We start from the raw sequence: 18,668 nt of genomic DNA on the forward strand, positions 1-18,668 counted from the left end.
TAGGTCTCTGCACGACTTCCCAGGACACAGCGCTGCTTTAGATCATCCACATTCTTCCTCCCACCCCCCAATTTGGCATTTCTCCCTTCAACTGGCTTTAGCATTTTGTTGTATTGTTCATCTGTCAGGTGTATGTATCTGTGCATATATCTGTACAACAGTGAGGCCTTCTCATTCTGCCTCGCTGGACAAACACAGTTCCTGTATGTAAAAGTAAAACGTTCTAAATCATATTGTTATCCTTCTACTGTAGGGACATCCTTCTGAGGTCTGGTCATTATGTAGTTCTCTGTATATGATGTTATGTAATATTTAATTACTATAATAATTACTGTGCATTTCCACATTGCCAGCCATGTTTAACTTCAGAGCTTTAACAAACAATGTCCATTTTAATGGGATGGGTTATCATGAGCAGGTTAGGAATTTAACAGTTGACCTCCTAGGTCACAGAGGAAACATTTTTGCATTCAGGCGTTCATAGATTAACCAGAGCCCCGCTCTCTGAGGCAATACACTGAAACATCCAAGCTTTAAAGACCACAGCAAACAAATACATTTCTTATACAAGGAATCAGAATCACATATATATTATTTAACCCTAACTTTCCCCAAGCTGAGCCGATGCACCCAACACACCAAACAAAAAGCCGTTTCAGAACTCCGTTATGAAATGTTGATGGGACACCAAGTATAATGAAAGAAGGTCCACCGGGACCTAGTGAAGATGATCAACTGCACACAGCGGGTCCCATCCATTCCGGTGGGCAGTTCGTCTAGGAGGCTGAGGGGCTGCTGGGGACAGCCGCTGAAAGCCGACCCTGAAACTGGACCCAGGCAGCTGCACAGCAGGTGGTCGGTGGCAGGCCGTCTCTCCTCATTGTCCCTCAGATGGGTGCGTGGGCTGCAGAAGGCTCCCCCCGAGCCTCACCAGGCCTGGGGCTTCCAGGTAAATGAGTATGAGTGTGTGTGTGTGTGTGTGTTTTGGAGGGGGGGGACAGCCATGGTGCACCTGCTCCAGCCACTAAAGTCATGCCTGAGTGGAGACAGAGCCTCAGTCCCAATATGTGACCCATCTACCACCTGTGCACCCCCTTCCTGTCATACTGAAGGGGAGAGTGCACCAGATAGATGATGTTTAAAATGGACATTAGTCAAAGCACATTGAAGGTGGTGCTATGACCCCAGTATGAATGCATTATGAGGGCTATTTGTGGCATTAATCTGTATTACCTAACTAGGACTAATTATCTTTTTTACTCTTTGATAGTGCTATGATAAACCACTGGAAAACACATTTGTCAACACATTTTGTCATTTGGAAATGACAGCGGTTAATAACTGGATTGGTACAGATATGATGGCTCCTCCTCCTGCATTAAAACATCTCTTAGCTGTCAAACGTCTCTCAGTATCCAAGAACTTACCCAAACCGGTTCCAACCCTGCAATTGCGGCCCATTGTTTGCAGAGGTGGGCAGACCCCTTTCATGTCTCTCCTCTGGGTTTTTGACGGAGGGCCAACGGCCACGTTCTGCCCCGCGGCTCCGTTGCTGCGCTCCTCAGAGCTGTCAGCTCCAGGCCTCGGGCTGTCGGAGCCGCGTCTCCCGGAGCGGCGTGGCGTTCTGGCCTTACGCTCGCTCCCCAGAGCGTCTCGGCCCATCTCCGCCGCGGCTGCCGTACCGCTAAAGACAGCCTGCGCATGTCAACTCGTTTGACGCAAGCTTGATGAAGCCCTTCAAAGCCCGCCTGGCACCCTGTCTCTGAGAAGAGGCCAACCTCACCAGAGGAGATTGGAATTGGACTCCTCTTGGAGTCTATTTATGAGAGTTTAATTGTTAATGGAGGATGTGAAGGGAACAGCCTCATCCAAACATTTCAAAATAACAATTGTATTCTAGCAATGTGTGTTTAGTACTACATACTTGAGACCAATTCGGTATATATGGTGTATATAACCATCCAGATGACCTCAAGAACCTACATTGGTACTGAAAGTAAATACCAGTTCTACCACATGTTTTCACTCTTGTCACACCATAGCATTATGTGTAATTATGAGTAGAAATCAAAAGGAATCTTCTGACATAACATACAGGTCTGTTTAAAGAACACGAGTGGCCAGGTGCCCATTAGAGAGTGGACGGACCTCCCCAACGCTGTCTCACTCAGTTCCAGGTATTGTTTTGAGGAATGGACCATTGTCCCTGCACACGACTATTGTGTCTAATCAGTAAACAGGGCGAGTGTGGACTTGCCCTGGCCCAAGGTGTGGCCCCTGTCTCAGCTTGGTCTCTGACGCCTTAGTGATACAACAGAGTGGATTTACGTGAAGCAGGCGAGGCATATCAGAATGACTGTGCCCCAGGGGGCCGCGCTGGACGAAAGCCACAAGACTTCACATACGTGAGCATCAACTCTGACACTGCCTGGGCCGCGTGTGTGCTCTATGCGGAGTATGTACCATCTAATGTAAACGTGAACGGCCGCTTTATTGTGGTCCATCTGATTTACATTTAGATTGAGAATACTCATTAACTAACATGCTGAAGAGCTTCATTAAGGCTAATCAACAGTGAAAATAAAAGTGAATCAGTGGGGCACGGCCACTAGTGCAAATTATCATATAGATGCTGGGCCAATTGCAATTTAGTCAACCATTTAATTTCTTTCTTGAGTGTGGTTTGTTTGCACTGTGCGTGCTTGTAAATGTTCCCAAATTAAAATGTCCCAGTACAGCCCTGCTGCTCAACTCAGGATCAGTCTTGACAGATTCTTCTGTAAAATATTTCATTATTGGTCCACTTCTGTCTGATCAACATCATAATAGACTCAATCATAGTGGTTATGGGTGCTCTGAGGCCCTCATCAGATTTTTGCATATCAAGGAGATTTGTGCATATAATTATAGAATGACAAATCTGCTGAAGTTGCAGGCTTTTGGAGGCTCAGATGAGACTTCTGCTACTGACAGCAATATATATAAATTTTTTAGCTTGGTATTTACTTCATGTTTTTCATGTCAGGTACCAAACTCCTGGCAATCTTCTTATCAGAACCAATGAATCAATGTGTTTTCATAAATACACCTAATGTTACTGGCCTCTACCCTATTTAACAACAACTGAATAGCTCGATGTAATATCAGCACTGATGTCATCAGTTGTTGAATGTTGCAGGACTGCTCTTCGTGCTTCAACACTGTAGAATGGGGTAGAAGTTTTAGGAGAACTGTAGCTTTAAAAGTCAGGTGATCGTTATGTACACCCCATGACCTGTGCCATGTTCTTCCTTGACCGTCCAGAGAGATGTGGTCTCAGGTTGAATGCTGGATGTTGGTGTGATCACATCAGGGCAAGTCCAGACATGCCTGTCAGGCACTCCCAGGGCTTGGGCCAGCTATTTCTCTTTTAGCGGCTCTCACCCAATCATGTCCAAGTTCAATGGCCTTGCCAAGTAAAATTACAGCTTTGCTGATTTTCATTAGAGTGCCTCTCTAAACAGGGCAATCATGTGTTTGTCTGCAAGGGTGCTCCATCAGCATGTAGCCTGGTTGAAATACCAGCCGTGCTGACCTCCAGAGAGACTTTCACATTCCTGTCGGCAGCCTGTGAAGAACCTCTCTCCAATATTTTTATCGTCAGACTGCACTTGACATACATATTTACAAATATGTCCACAGGACAATAGTAAACCAAAGGTATGTTGCTAGTGCTATTAGTAGCAGGTGTATAATTCCTTGTTTAGGAATGGAATTGTTTAGGAAATTCCAACTGATTTTCTTTAAGGTCAATGTCATGAGGTTACATGACAGAGAGCGAGCACATTTCTTCATACACCTTGTGTCATCTGTTCAAATGTAGTGCTCCCAAGTCTCCTATGCTTCTTAAAGCTCACTAGAAGTCTCAATTGTCATATAAAAATAACAGGCATGCCATCCACCACACTGCTGCATGGCAAACCTAACCATGCATTGTCCGGGCTTTAAAACGAGACTGCTCCAGCCTACCCAGACTCTTAACAACAGCTTTACAATGAATCAGGAGCTAGGCCACTAATCGAGGCTGCTGGTGGACTCAGCTCAGCCTTGGGAGGTAGCTCAGCAGGCCTCCTTTGTCATGCTAAGAGATGCTAAAAGAGGCCCAAGGAGCCAGGATACACATAAAAAGGCAGCCGGGATAGGCGAAAGGCCGGGAGGCCCGGCGGGACCAGGCAAGAGACAGACAGCACCTCCTGTGCCATCATGTCATGGTGCTTTCTAACAAGAGCCTGGCAAGAGATGGAGGAAGCTTTGTGATGGCTGTTTTTGGTCAGTGAAAGAGGTTTTATTCCCTAATATTTTCCGCTGAATTTAATGGCACTCGGAGGGAACATCTTGACATCTAGCATATGTATTTAGATCATAAACATACCCTTAGTAAAATCTGTTTTCATTAATAATGTAGATTAGTTCATTATTCCCCAAATATGAATTTAGAAAGGTCAATAATTTATCTGCTTTTTATATTGTAATCTGTGATATATTCCTTGTTTCACTAGTATTTATGTGCATAGTGCAGTGATAAATGGGTTTGTGAATATAGCTAATTCTCCCCTAGGATACTTGCAATTAATCTTACTTGAAAACACAGTGAGGGAGTAAAAAAAAAAATTGAGGACTGGCTCTTTTAGAAATTTGCTTACATTACATTTCGAAGTACTTTGACCATGATTCCATTCAGTGATTCATCGGCACATTGATACAAAGCACCATACAAAATGATAAAATGTGCATCAACACCATGGCATATCATGGCAATCCTGTCGCAAACCTGCTGACAAGCCAACAAATGAGCTTCTGTGCACTACAGGAGAAGCCGGAGTATCCCAGCCCATGTGCCACAGATCCGTGGGGCATGTTTTGCGGCTGCGGGCTCCTGTTTGGCCAGCCGCTGGAGTGAAAAGTGTGGCCTGGCCGCTCACTGCGGTGCCCTGTCACCAGTCCCAACGGGGCGGCCTTACCGAACAACAGACGCAGTTAAAATTCCCCACACACCCATCGCACCGTAAATGCCAGGCCAGACGCACAAAGACAGTGATCTGGGTGCATGTAGACAAGGGACAAGTCATTCAGCACAGAAACAGGGAAGTCCACTCATCCATCAACTTCAGCAAATTGAATGAGTAATTACTCTTCAACTATGGGTTGAACTTCATGAAGGCCTGCCACAAGATCACTGGGAAGTTTGCTTTTTATTTTTTATCTCACCCCTTTGACCACCTTCGGTGTATTCGCCAGCCGTCACAGATCGCATTGACCTATGGCCAAACTAGCGCTTATGTATGTGATATATTTGGCATGTGAACGATACATTGTATCGTTTGTTCTGTACCAAGGCCAAGTACTTTTGAGAGCACATAATTGGCACTGAGAGGAGGGAGAGCAGTTCTGGCATGGAGTCAGCCCAGCTCATTACGAAGTACACAACTTTCTACTCAGCCAGGCCCTAGTGGCGAGTGTGTGAATCCGAATAGGAGTTACAAAAGTCTTGGAACGATCAGAAAGTGATGGCTTTTTTTTACACCAGCTGCTTCAGTGGAACAAGAGGGACAAACCGTCATGACAACAAAAGAGTGCCTCATCCAATGGCTGTTCTGCACATTTCGCCTTTTGAATCAGACATTCACATACTTCCAAATGTCACAAATGTTTTAATGCACCTTTTCATCACAAAAGCAGCAAACAACCACTGTGGAGCTGTTGGAATTGTAATGCTGTCTCTAATGCTTATATCTCGCTGAGCACATTTTGAATCGACTGATATCACCTTAGTTTCTTCCATGATCAATAAAATATGTCTGTCTTTCTGTCTGTCTAACTTTTTTAGTGAGTTTTGGTGCTACTGGCAGCTTCATAAACCATAGAGGAGCAGTGTAGTTACATTCAGGTTCAGTCCTGCAGTGAGGGAGAGTGAGCACCAAGCCCTGCTGGGTTGTCTTCCCTGTCCACACCTCCAGTATCATTACAGCCAGTCACCACATCTCGCCTCTTCTCCCTCGGCTCTCCTCTAGCCCAACCCTCCCCCACCTCCACCTCCACCTCCACCTCCACCTCCAGTCATTAAGCTCCTGTCCAAAGAACCTCAGGCTCCAGAGGGAGGGGTTTCAGCATCTCACGACAAAACACAACAGCGGAAGGCTGCTGCATAGCCAAACCCTGGAGAAATAGCAGCTCATACTGTAGCCCCACCACCGGCTTCCTAGGGGCAAATTAACAGGGCGTTTAGATGGATAAGAATTATGACAATTAATTATGACAAGCGAGAGCCTGCACACTGTGCATGAGAACCTCACACGCACAGACTCTGAAGAAGCCATAAACTACAGTACGTTCATCCATTATATGTCTTCGAGTTCACTTGTGTCCACCATGTTGTCAAACACTTTCTATTTAATTGTAAACAGTAAAATGTTTAACACATGGATACACACAAAGACTTCACTTCATGCAGCACCTCCCAACTTAGTGTGCTGTTGTTCTCAGTAGAGAGCTATTACCCACCTCAGGCCTCTTGTGTCCAATTAGCAAGCTTCAACTCGTCAGAGGTGTGCACAACTGCCCTGTCACAGTACTGTACTGACTGTATTGTGCCCTTGTGTGTGTGTGTGTGTGTGTGTTTCTACACAAGAGCAATTCTGAAAGCTGAAAGACTGGCATAGCAAACACATGCAGCACACACACATACAAACACACACGCACACAGTGCTCCTTTGGAGACAAATGCGGCTCTGAAAGCTACGGCACTTGTCATGCAGTCATGCAGTTCCTCCCCGACTCACGCTTCATGAACACAGATACTAAGGGAAGTATTAGCTGCAATTTGTTCTCTGTGTGGGAGCGTCCCTGGAGATTCTGAGAAGGAAGCATTGCCCATCTAAGAAAACCCCAGAGCATGCTGCAAACACTGGTGTCCGGACAGACCCGCTGCTTCTTAGAAGCTTCCGTATTCATGTTCAGCTCGTTCCGTGTTCGTAGGACATTAACGCTGCACTCCTGCAAGGCAGCGGTAGTGCGCATGTGCTCACGGCTGATTCCCAGCCTGCCAGGAACAGGTGTGGTCCCTGTGGGCCCAATCAGTTTTAATGAAGCCTGGTGGTAGTGTTTGCTTTCCCCTTCTCTCAGGTATCAGCAGGTATACCTCCACCTCCAGTACAGTCTGATTCAGCCCTTCATTGCTGCGCTGTCAGTTTTGCAAGTTTTATTTGGTTGGTAATATTTGCTCATTTGCTTAGCTTAGCAATAAATATGATTTATAAGGCAGAACGAGTAGGGAATTACTTACAGCCTAAATTACTGCACTTTTATTTTTTTAAATGATCGAAATAATCACCATTGCCAAGAGTTTAGATTTCCCGAGACTTATCAGCCTGAGCAGAATCTACAAGTTGAATGTGTTAGTGAATGATGGCGCTGCGGCTTCTAATGAGGGCTGAAACTGCGCGACGCTTCTACTGAATCGAAGCATCTCAGAGCCCCCTGTAGGATTAGGAGTCGTGGGGCTTTGCCGAGCACACGAAAATGGGAGAGACCTCCGGAGAGCACTTCATGTACGGCCGCTGAAAAGCGCGGCATCTCTTCATTCAGCAATCACATAAATAAATTCTACTCCCCAGAGACCGGCAGAATTTAGGAATTCATGGACCCCCTTCAAGAACACCACACGTTTGCACAGAATTGTCAAAACTAATGCCCTGCTACAAAAAAAAAACATAAGATATTCTATACTCATTGAGAATGCAAAGTCACTACGTACGGTAGAGTGATACAGTATGCTTAGTGGACATAAAAGTAGCCTACTTCTAAATATGAGCTGGCTTCCTAAGCAAGGTGTCGCAGTCATGCCCATCTCAGCTTTGGAACACCTCGCCGTTCACGCGGCACCCGAACACGTAGTACACGGGTCGATCATCAATAATGAAGTAGGGAAGCCACGCGTTGTACTGGGGTGTTGGAGCCTACAGCTCACATTTCCCTGAGTGGAGTCATGCTTATGCAATCAGGAGCTAATTCTCCTGGCGATTTAGCGTGAGCGCTAAAGCTAATGAGGTTTTTCTCCTTGCCCACTCGCTCAGACAGTGTAGGCGGTGGGACGCGGAGAAGGGCCAGACTCGGCAGCAGGTGACGGGAGATGAGCACCGTGCAGTACCTGATTAAAGAGAGCCAATAACGCGCGGCCGGCTTTAATGAGGAAAGACGGAGCGAGGCTTAAAGAGAGGTGTTGAATTGCCCTTCAAAAGCACTAAATGCGTGGCCACACAAAGCAAAGCACGGCTAATCAAATAAGAGGGCAGAGAAATAAAAGTGAGCGGAGAGAGAACACGGTAAAGAGCTGTGGCGAGAAAGTGCACGATAGTGCGCACTCTCCAGTGCGCAGCCCAGAGAAATGTAGATTTTCATACTAGCTGTCAAGTTGAAACTGAAGCTGGCAACACAGTACTACAGGCTATGATGCTAAGACTGGAATAGTATCTGCCAGCATTGGTTTACTGCGAGGGATTCTTGAAGGGCAGAAACGGGAGCTTTCTGTGAGCGTGAAGAGCGGACTTTAGAGAAAAAAAACAGAGCAGCTTGAAGTTGTTCCTTCTCCCTCTTCTGTCTGGCATGGGAGACGGCGCGTGGAAGGACTCCAGGACTGTGCCTCTTGTCTTGGTCGTCCCGACACGCTGGCCTCTGACTACACTCTCTCTCTCAGCCAGTGAGACCTGAGAGACCCCGGAGGAATGCTTTTCAGCAGCCACCCTGCCAGCCAGACTCGGGCCTGCACCCTGCTTTCAGTGCCGTTTCAAGGTATTTGGGGGCCCCAAGCAAAGACACCAACCGGGGCCCCCCCAACCTCCACACCAGAAATCTCATGCCCAAACCCCCCTCCGGCCAAAAAAAAAAACATATCTGGCCGCAGTCCACCTTCAAGAACCACAGCATATACACCTCAAACTAACTACTTTACAAATTTACTACTTGTAGCTGAACATAGCAGATTTAAGTATGGGATTACCCGGGACGTATATATTGTTTTTAGCCTACCTGCTGCTAAATTACACCATTTGTACAGGTAGGCCTAATTTATCCAGTGTAAATCATCACTTACCACTGTCTTGTGTTTTTTTTAGGGGTGGGCATAGATTAATTTTTTTAATCTAGATTAATCTCACTGAAATCTTGAAATTAATCTAGATTAATCTATATTAAAATGGCTCATATGTGTGCTACCCAAGTAATAACTAAAAGTCAGCTTTTGAGATAGGGTTTCTTAATACAGAGGGTGCATTAGACCAGGGGCTCATCTCCTGTTTCCAAAATTTGATACTTGAAGAAAAAAACATACTCAATAAAATGTAGGCTACTCGTGTTCAACGGTTTATTCAGTTAAACATGAATTTGTAAGCCTACATACTGTACATTAAAAGGGGTTGATAACATGTTTATTCAGCTAAACATGATATTTGAAATGTAAGCCAACATTTAGTACATTTAATCTCACGGACATAATTTGGGGGGGACTTTTTCAAAAGCCGGTTTGGTCCTCTGAAGTTTTAACGGTTAAAAATAAATATTTAAATAGCGACGAATCTAGCGCTAGGACCATGCAGAAAACGACCGCTCCGAGCTCCGCTCCGGTAATATTTTACGTTCCTAAAAATGAATTTTCCATGAAGCAAACCTGGCGACTTCGTGGCTGCTTCCATGTAAACACACGTACGATTTTTAATTCACAGGTTTGAAAACTCGTTCTCGCCCCTACTGTGCAATTTGGTTAGGAATACAGCCGAGCTAAACTGTCAAGTTGAAAGTCATCATAGTTTGCTTACCCATTTAGTAGATATATTAACGGCGATAATTTTTATATCGCCCGATAAGAGTATCAAATTAACGAACGCCGTTAACGGCCCACCACTAGTTTTTTTGTGTTCCTCTTCCTTCTTTTGTTTTCTCTTGGCTTCCTGATGGATAAATTCGCTTCATGGTTAAGTTTCATATTTGCCGGCGTCTAAAACTTGGCTGTCTGCCAGGACAGTGTCTGCCTGCCTTCAGCAGCTGGTGGGAGGGGCCCCTTGAGGGGGATTCTGAGAACAGTGTCATTGCTCATGACTTTGAGAATGTAAAGGGGGGCTCACACAGTTTGTCGCTGCATTTAATTCTTAACCTGTTGTTGTCTGGGGGCCCCAGGCCAGCTTGGGGCCCCAAGCAATTGCCTGGTTTGCCTGCCCCATCGCGACGGGCCTGCCTGCTTTATGGCAAAAAGCGACGGCCACAGAGAAGAGATGAAAGAAGCAGGCAGGAATGACATTTAAGGACTCTGAACTAATTCTGAATTCCTACCACAGCTGCGATCTAAGTGCACCGTACTTAAAAAAAGTTCTCTTTGCTAAAAAGCACCCTCTGATTTGCGTACATTAGCCTGCTCACAAGCCACAGTTCAAACTAATGGTCCCTCACAACAAGAGGTAAATCAGTGCACTCAGCACGCGGACTACAAATCCGAAAGCACTATTAGAGTAGAAGAAGCGGACATTACAGCTGTATTAGGCAATCAATGGGAATATCATGCAGACATTTCTATGATCACATAGTAGCCACAGAATCTCTCTCTTCCAGAAAAAGTGCAGCAACCTCAATTATATTTAAGATGTATTCCACCCCCACCGAGGAGACCTGGGCAAACAGAGGTGTCTAGTCTATTCAGTGGAGCCCTTCACCCCTGTAAAAGTCCCATCATTACATGTCCATTTTCTCTTGACACTTTTGAAAGGCTTTTGCCCCAGACAGACATGAGCCCTGCCCTGCTGTTCAGTTCATGGGTTTATATTTATTTATATACCCATTTTATTTATCAATTTGAGAACAATCTATAAATTGGATTATTAAAACCCAACATAAAGCACATGTCAACAATGTTAACAGGGGTGTAAGTGGGGAAAAAAGTGGTTTGGGGAAATTATAAATAAGTGAGCATGCAGCACACAATATTACAGGCAGAAATAAGGGAGAAATAATGTGCTTTGTGTAGGGGTCATAGTGATTTCTGATTGGTGTCAAATCAGAGAAGTCAGTTGAAGAAGAGTCAAATGAGTAACTTGTATGGACAAAACTGTATGGACAAGTCACGTCACTGGATGTCAGTGAATGGTTTTCTTGGTATATTTACATAAAATAATTGAAATAGCACAGATTTTAGTACAATGTTAATGTTAGTAGGTACCTGTTTTCATTTGTAAAACCGAGAACACTGAAATTAAGAAAGTGACTGAAATGAATTGACTGAAATAAAAAAAACTATTGTCAGTAATCCAGTAACTCAGCAACATAGTAACAAGTAATTTAAAAATGACTTCAGAATCTTTCTTATGAACTGGCAGTGATGAAAAGAATATTACCGTGTGTCAGAGCCGGAGTGGCTAATCGGGAGATTCTGGAGGATTCCCGATGGGCCGGCTCATGTCAATCTCTAGTTTGGGCCGATTGGGAGGGAAAAATTATTTTGGGCCGGATTTGGGCATGAAACTCCCGGGCTGAAAAAGGGGTCCACTCCGGCCCTGCCGTGTGTCCAGGAGGAACTCCTCAGACTGGTATGCTATGACAGTATCTGCTAAATCTATTAGCCTCAATGTTTTGTAAAGTGAAAGGAAGGAACACAATGAAATTCACCTGGTTCAAAGTCCTTCTCTGATTCTCTGATTACCACTGTGTTCTTTTTGAGATTTTACTAGTTTTTTAAAGTTGTTAACCTAAATACAGTAATTTACATTTTGATTAATTAACAATATGTATATGTTTATTAACAATATGTAGAATATGTATTTATTTATTATGCATGGACGACTTTCTCCAAAACAATACTATTTTAAAATTGCTTTGATCATTGTAAGGCAGGTTTCAAAGCGATACTGGATCTTTTTATGCATTTGGGAAACAGACTTAAACATAACCAGGGAATGGATGAAGAGATACAGATATATCTCATCATCCCAGCATGATTGTCCCAAAGAAAGACTTCTTCTAAATTACCTTTGACCTTTAACCTAGTCCTGTGGGTGTTCTTGGGTCAGTCTGCTTTGGAATAAAAGGGTTTGTACGGTTTAGTCAAGCTCCAAATGAGATAAAGCTAGAGTGTCAGATCGCTGATTCTGTAGAGGCTGAGTAACAGACTTTATAGGAAAGGCTTTTTCTTCTCTTGGACTAAAAAGAGATGAAGACCCACAAATGAAATGAAATACGCAGAAAAAATTGACCTTGCTTTAGATGATGTGCCCATAAATCCCAAGAGTGTGTTGGTAATTTGTGCAACCATTTGGCCTTCTCAAAAGACAGAGGAAAAGAGGCATTTCTATTTGATCATATTAAGAAACCCTATTCTACAGCTCACATAGTTATATACTATAACTCACATGGCTCCATGCAGTATGATTTGCCCAACAGATTCACCAAACCTAGGTGGGATGGCTTTATGCTGATTTGCCCCTGCCTAATCACAAACCAGATGCCAAGGGCAGTGTGCCTGTGAGCGCTACCGCAGCAGGGCTGCCCTGTCGCTCTGGGTGAGATCCGCCTGGCATGCCCACATAACACCTGTAATCAGTGGCTGCCAGCAGTTCCTGTGGGGCATAAAGCAGCACTCCGTGACCCTGCTGTGACAGCGGCCCTTGTTCCCGCTGACAGGTCCGCACGCTGGGCCTGGGTCGGACACCGCCACCCGTGTAAATACGGCCCCGGACTCTCTGCCGCCTGGGAGATAATGTTATCTCCACTGCCAAGAGCTCTCCCAAGCCTTCTTTACAAAAAAAAAAAAAAAAAAAAAACAAAAAAAAAACAAAAAAAAACTAATCCCCGGAGACGAGATCCACCCCACTGACCCCCCCCCCCCCCCCTTCCACGCCCACACTGCAATCAAGACACAGCCCTAACTCATTTCTGCAGCATCACCTCCGCACGTCGCATTAGTACAACTTAACCTGGACTCGCTCCCAGCTAAGCTACCACAGAGCAGTCCGAAAGCCCACGAACGTGGCCACGTGGATGCAGGACACATAGTTCACGTGTCGACTGCAGCATGGGGCTCAGCTCGATGTGATGGAGAGTGGAATTAGTATCGCTGCTTCTCCCTGATGTTCTAGGAATGTGAATTATCCTGCAGATTGCTTAGGGGGGCGGTGGGTCCTACACACCAAGCTACGGCTGAAAAAGGCAGAGCCAGTGTGATTGAATAATCCTCTCTTTCCTTTTTTCTTTTTCATTAAAAAGAGATTTTAAGTCAGAAAGTATTATTTTTCACCTCAAATACAACAGAATTTCTGAGACATTTGGGCCAGCAGAACAGATGTGGGTTGAATTAAATGCAAATTTAAAACACAAATAATTAATAGAGCAATTCTCCTCTTTTCTTTCAAAGGTTCATTACAAAAAGGCCAAAAAGTGTAAGTGTGATGTTTGACCTTGTCTTCAGGTTTTACACTACCCTGACAGGCTGTTCATGGACGTGAAGTCAGGAAGTGTCGTCAGCACCTGCGCTTGCCAAATCTGTCTTCTCACTTGTGGTAGCATCATATATTCATATGCAAGATGAAGTTCACAGCCAGCAGAGTTGTTGGTGGTAACATAAACTGTTTTAGTTATTTGTTTAGTGAAAGCAAATGTATTTCAAAGAAGCTGGGCTAGTGCAGACATGTCTGAAATGTCTATGTACATTGCTTGTCGAAGCAAACTGTTGTGACCGCAGATCACAAGAACAGCCTCAGGACAAGGACATACGGACACGGCTGTGGTCCATCGGTGTGACCAAATGTGGATGGAGGAGTACCTATCTGCCCTCCACCCATCCTCCACCCATCCTGCAGCCATACTGTTAATAATTGACATGTACCGACTCTGGTTTTGTGAACAAAAATGGGAACTTAAAACACCTTGATATTCAGCCTGACAAAATCAATCTATACCCACCAACAGCATGGTGCATGATGAAGGAGTGTAAAAGCACTGGGAGAAACACTTACCAAGACAGTCAATACACTCAGAGATGGAATGTTTATGAAAGATCACTCCTAAAAGATGCTGACGTTGAAGAGTCATGACATTGGGATGCTGCTGTTGGCATGCAGCAAGGTGGAGCTCTTTAGGTAACTTGGGTTCATTATCTTACTGTTTAATTGTCGTGACGTCTGAGTCATTAGCAAATATTTATATTAAGTGTTGCCTTACATTTGAAGCAGTCAGGTTTGTAGGATGTGAATCAGACGAGAATCATGTATGTCTTGGGTATGTTGTTTTCCATTTTCATCCTATTGGTTTAGAATTGCATTGGACCTGCTGAAATACAACCACATCTGACCCAGGGATGGTTGATCCTTTTATTCAAGTACAGAATATAATTTGATTCAAGTTGCATGTTAAGAGTTCATTTCTCCAAAGGGTCAATACAAATACACTTCCAAAACAGTACTTGCCATGAATATAATATTGCCTTTCACAACTAATAAAAAAGAAACCAAAAACAATGGCGTTTAAACAGCTTCTATATAAAAGGACAAATATGTAAAAAAAAGAAGAGGAGAAGGAAAGCCACATTAGCTCACATTATACCAAATAAATTAGAAGGCTGAAAGAGGAACTGAACTTACACAGTGCCTCAAAGTGCTCGTGCTGGGTTCTATATGAAAGCAGATTGTTGCATCTCCTTTCTGCCCCAAAATCTGATTTTTTAATCATTTTAAAAGGATCACATATTGATATAATGGTGTTGCCTAAACTATAAAGGGAGCTAAAATGAATATATATTTATGTTGATTATTCTACACAAAACTGATTTGACACTACTTAGATATGTTTTACAACAGTAATCTGCATTTTATTATTCCTCCAACCATGAATCAATTCTCTCAAAAAGGATAATCACTATCATTCAGCATAGATTCTCAGAATGCAAAAGAAGTAAAAAGAAGAACTCCATAATATTTTTCATAGTTTTTTTCATTGTATTTTTCAGAGTATTTTTCATTCCAATGCTAATATAGCAAAACAAATGTCAGCAGGTCTTCAGACCAGCAGTTGTTGACGTTCACAGGAACGACTCTCCCCTCTCCCACAGGGGCATCTCTGAGAAGAATCCTTCACACAGGCTGTAGCCTTGATCCAGAGACAGTGGAATGGGCTGGGCCTCCTCTTTAATGTCCCATGGGTGGTGCTGCTGGACCTGATCTGAGAACAGAGCCATTCCCTCGTAATATTGAGGATGGGTCTGCAGCTGTTGCTGCTGCAGATCCTCCACGCTGCATCCCATCATGCCGTTCATCTCCAGGTAGGCGCACGCCTGCTCGTCCTCGCTGCTGTACCATTTGGGCACGGTGGGTGCGTGCTGGTTGTGAGACGCTGCTTCCATCTCGCACCCGAGCGAGCTCAGGGCTGTGTTGATATCCAGGTCCTCGAACGTGCTGCCGTTGCCTCCGAGGACGTCGTCGAACACGGAAGCCAGGTCGAAGTCACCCCGGAGCACGTCCGAGGTTCTGATCTGGCTCGCCAGCAGGGGCGACTGGGATGAGCGACCCGGCTTGCCGCCTCGCTTGGGGAGAGGCTGCTTGCGCTTCGTCCCTACCGAGGAATCGCGCGAGTGAGCCGTTCGCGCCAGCTGGCCACGTGACTGAGGGCCGTGAGAGGCGCACGAGGGCAGCAGCCTGCTTTGTCTCTGTGCGCTGAAGTTTGTGGCAGGCATTCGCCTCCGTTTGAAGACGCCATTGACGAACATGTCGGCATACTGGGGGTCAATCATCCAGAATCCCCCCTTCCCAGGTTCATCTTTCTGCCTGGGAACCTTCATGAAGCACTTGTTCAGGGACAGGTTGTGGCGGATTGAATTCTGTAAGACAATGAAACAATTGACATTTGCTCAATGAAAGAAAGTATACACATAAACATTCTGAAACCATGTTTCAAAGCACTCAAGTAAGAATACATGTAAGCAAACATAAAAATAATGTCAATAACACTGGACTGATGATTAAAAGTAAACACCCCACTGTATGTTCATAGCTGCAAACCTCAAAACCGTTTGACAACTATATTCCCAAACAATACATGTGCATTGAACAGAGCTTGTTTTTTATATAATAACTCCTAGCTTCACACATAAATACCCAGGTAAGCACCCACTGTGCAGCAGGTCAAGGTGTCCTGTTTCACTGTGGGGGAGGGGAATGTTGTGTGTACAGGAGAACAAATGTTCCTAATGAGACTCTCTTGTAATGCGGCACTGCATGTTTCTTATGATCAGCTGCGCTGGGCTGCCAGCCACTACCCCTAAGGGTCCCTCATTAAAGAGGCAGGCCCCCAGGATACACTGCTGCTCTTGGGGATAGAGGTCTCAGCTTCCAACTGCAGTCCTCGTGCAAATGGATTGGTCCGAGAATGTTTATTATTTGCTCACACTAAAAATACTAACAGGATAGATAAGAATTATCTTGTTTGATTTTGTTCATGCTTACGGCTAATATGGTGATAATGGATATTTATTGAAAATGACAAAAAAATATGACGGCATATACGACGGCACAACGTTTTTGCGAGACAGTGTGAGATTATTTGCCTTGAGTGGTATGTTTGGAACGAGAACGCTAAACGAAATAAAACAACAACAATAATAAAGAACACAACGTAATAGCAGCATAAACAATAACATTTCAAAACATAAATACCTGCCAGCTCGGTTCTGCGTGTCTGTAGTAACAGAAGTTCTCCGTGATCCAGTTGTATATGGCGGAGAGGGTGATTTTAGTCTTCTTACTGGCTTGCATTGCCATGCAAATTAACGTAGCATATGAATAAGGAGGTTTCACGTGAGGGTTGGTTTTATAATCTATCTCCTCGTTTAGATTACTTTGCGTCGTTCCGTTATGCCCATAGAGTCCCACCTGTTGGGCATAAGAACTGGCGTTGGCAAAATGACTGCAGGACGTTGTGGGGTTCCCCGGAGTCTGGGGCATCCCTATGGCAGCGGTGTCACCGGCAGGTGGACTGGAGGGAGAGTCGGTGCCCCCCAGATGACTCTTGAGGTGAAAGACCTGTTGCGGATGACAGCCGAAGCTGGGGGATCTCTCTGGGTTGGCACTGAGGATGGAAAAGTTTTGAAGCCAATGCAGACTCGTCAGGCTGTCGTCAAAGTTAACGGAACCGCTGACGTTGTCCTGGTCCTCTGGATGAAGCATCATCCATTTCTCTTTAAATTTATTTGCAATCTCAGGACTCGTTAACACTGGCATCTTGAATGGGACACGACTGTCTTTCCCGAACACTCGTCTTCTCCTGGTTTTGTATTAAGGCACCTGGAAATAAACATCGCAGGTGATAATAACAAGGTGAATATCTGCGCAAAACAGAACGGTTGAGTCATTAGCTGGAGACATCTTGGCAGTTGAATCTCATACATTGATATACGGCATTTAAACAAAGTTGAGTAAAATAATGAGGTTAACGCCTTTCTTACCTTGGCGATGTGGGAAATGCAATGGAGCCTTCGAATATAACCCTTTTGCGAAGCCACTTTCTCTGGGTATTTTATTCCGTTAGATAAGGCGGGGGAGCGCAACAAGTGCGTTCAGTGAGGTACCGGAGGAACTATGCCGGACGGGTCCTGATGCTGGAAATTCAATTACATTCTAATTTAAAAAGAGAGGAACAAAATACGATCCAAAAAGGTATTTAGTCTAGTGCGTCCCAAAATGTCAGGGTCCACGGTGCACGAGTCGCATCAGACTAAAAAAGGGTTCATAGGTTCATCACGGTTTTTGCTGGCTCTCAACAGCCCTTTAAAATGGACGCGTTCTGATTGGCTCAGTGGGCTTCGCATATCGCGTATCAGTCTGGCGGAAAGACACGGAGGGGAGTGTCTTTAACAGAAATTCATCACCAAAAAAAACAATACCCCGGGTCATTTGGGCAAAATATACTAGTTTTCTTACCAACGGCATTAATAATTTTATAATTACAAGTGTAACTTGTATGTAAGCTTGTAATAACAAAAACCTACTGGTTCCAAAGGTGCAAGGGACCGTTTCTTTTAAATGATAATGGACCCCTGTCAATTCTTTAATCCCAATGATGAGTTTGTGTTCTTCCCCACGATAAAAAAATTACGTATGGGTAACTACTCACTAATCTTTTTGTTACTGGGCAGGTGTGGTTGGTGAAATCCGACGCGCCAAGGATTTTTAGAAAGGCGCAAAAGTTGAGGCGCGTACAAGAAGCGCGCCACAGGTCCCGCCTCAGCATGTAGTACCCGTTCACCGTACGACACAAGCAATTCTAGTTAATGCAACACGTTAGTTCAAATAAAGTATTCAACGTTATTTAATGGGACTTCTGAGTAAGGCAGCGACGCACGCTTTATGGTCCCTTTCTCAAAATTTATTTCGGTAGTGAATCCCGCGGTATTGGCGTTACACTGCCACCATGTGACAATGTAGCGTGCTCACACTCCGACATGCTTGATGACGCTGTAGACCCACAATAAGAATATAATATACTTTAAATCAGAAAATGTGTTTGTTTTTACTGAGTACCATATTTTTATAACCTACATATTGGGGTCCATTCTGACCCTGTTTACTTTACTTACTTACCAGCTTAATTTAAAGACAAGAAAACAG

General features: G+C 44.4%; 1 protein-coding gene across 1 annotated transcript; it reads right to left on the minus strand.

Annotated features, from left to right (window-relative positions):
• Positions 1–14,368: 14,368 nt before the first annotated feature.
• On the minus strand, positions 14,369–18,530 carry foxj1b (forkhead box J1b). The gene is made up of 3 exons (XM_077000325.1): positions 17,507–18,530; positions 16,719–17,345; positions 14,369–15,883 (listed from the first exon to the last, which is right to left on the minus strand). Exons 2-3 carry the CDS (start codon positions 17,280–17,282, stop codon positions 15,089–15,091), a joined length of 1,359 nt encoding a protein of 452 aa, XP_076856440.1. The 5' UTR covers positions 17,283–17,345; positions 17,507–18,530; the 3' UTR covers positions 14,369–15,088.
• Positions 18,531–18,668: the final 138 nt, after the last annotated feature.

The sequence above is a fragment of the Brachyhypopomus gauderio genome, chromosome 3 (genome assembly GCF_052324685.1).
Source record: "Brachyhypopomus gauderio isolate BG-103 chromosome 3, BGAUD_0.2, whole genome shotgun sequence".
NCBI classification, from domain to species: domain Eukaryota; kingdom Metazoa; phylum Chordata; class Actinopteri; order Gymnotiformes; family Hypopomidae; genus Brachyhypopomus; species Brachyhypopomus gauderio.

Coding starts and splice junctions, on each gene's coding strand:
- foxj1b (XM_077000325.1), bottom strand. CDS start 17,282: ATGCCAGTGTTAACGAGTCCTGAGATTGCAAATAAATTTAAAGAGAAA. Junction 15,884..16,718: donor ACGCAGAACCGAGCTGGCAG/GTATTTATGTTT, acceptor ATTGTCTTACAG/AATTCAATCCGCCACAACCT.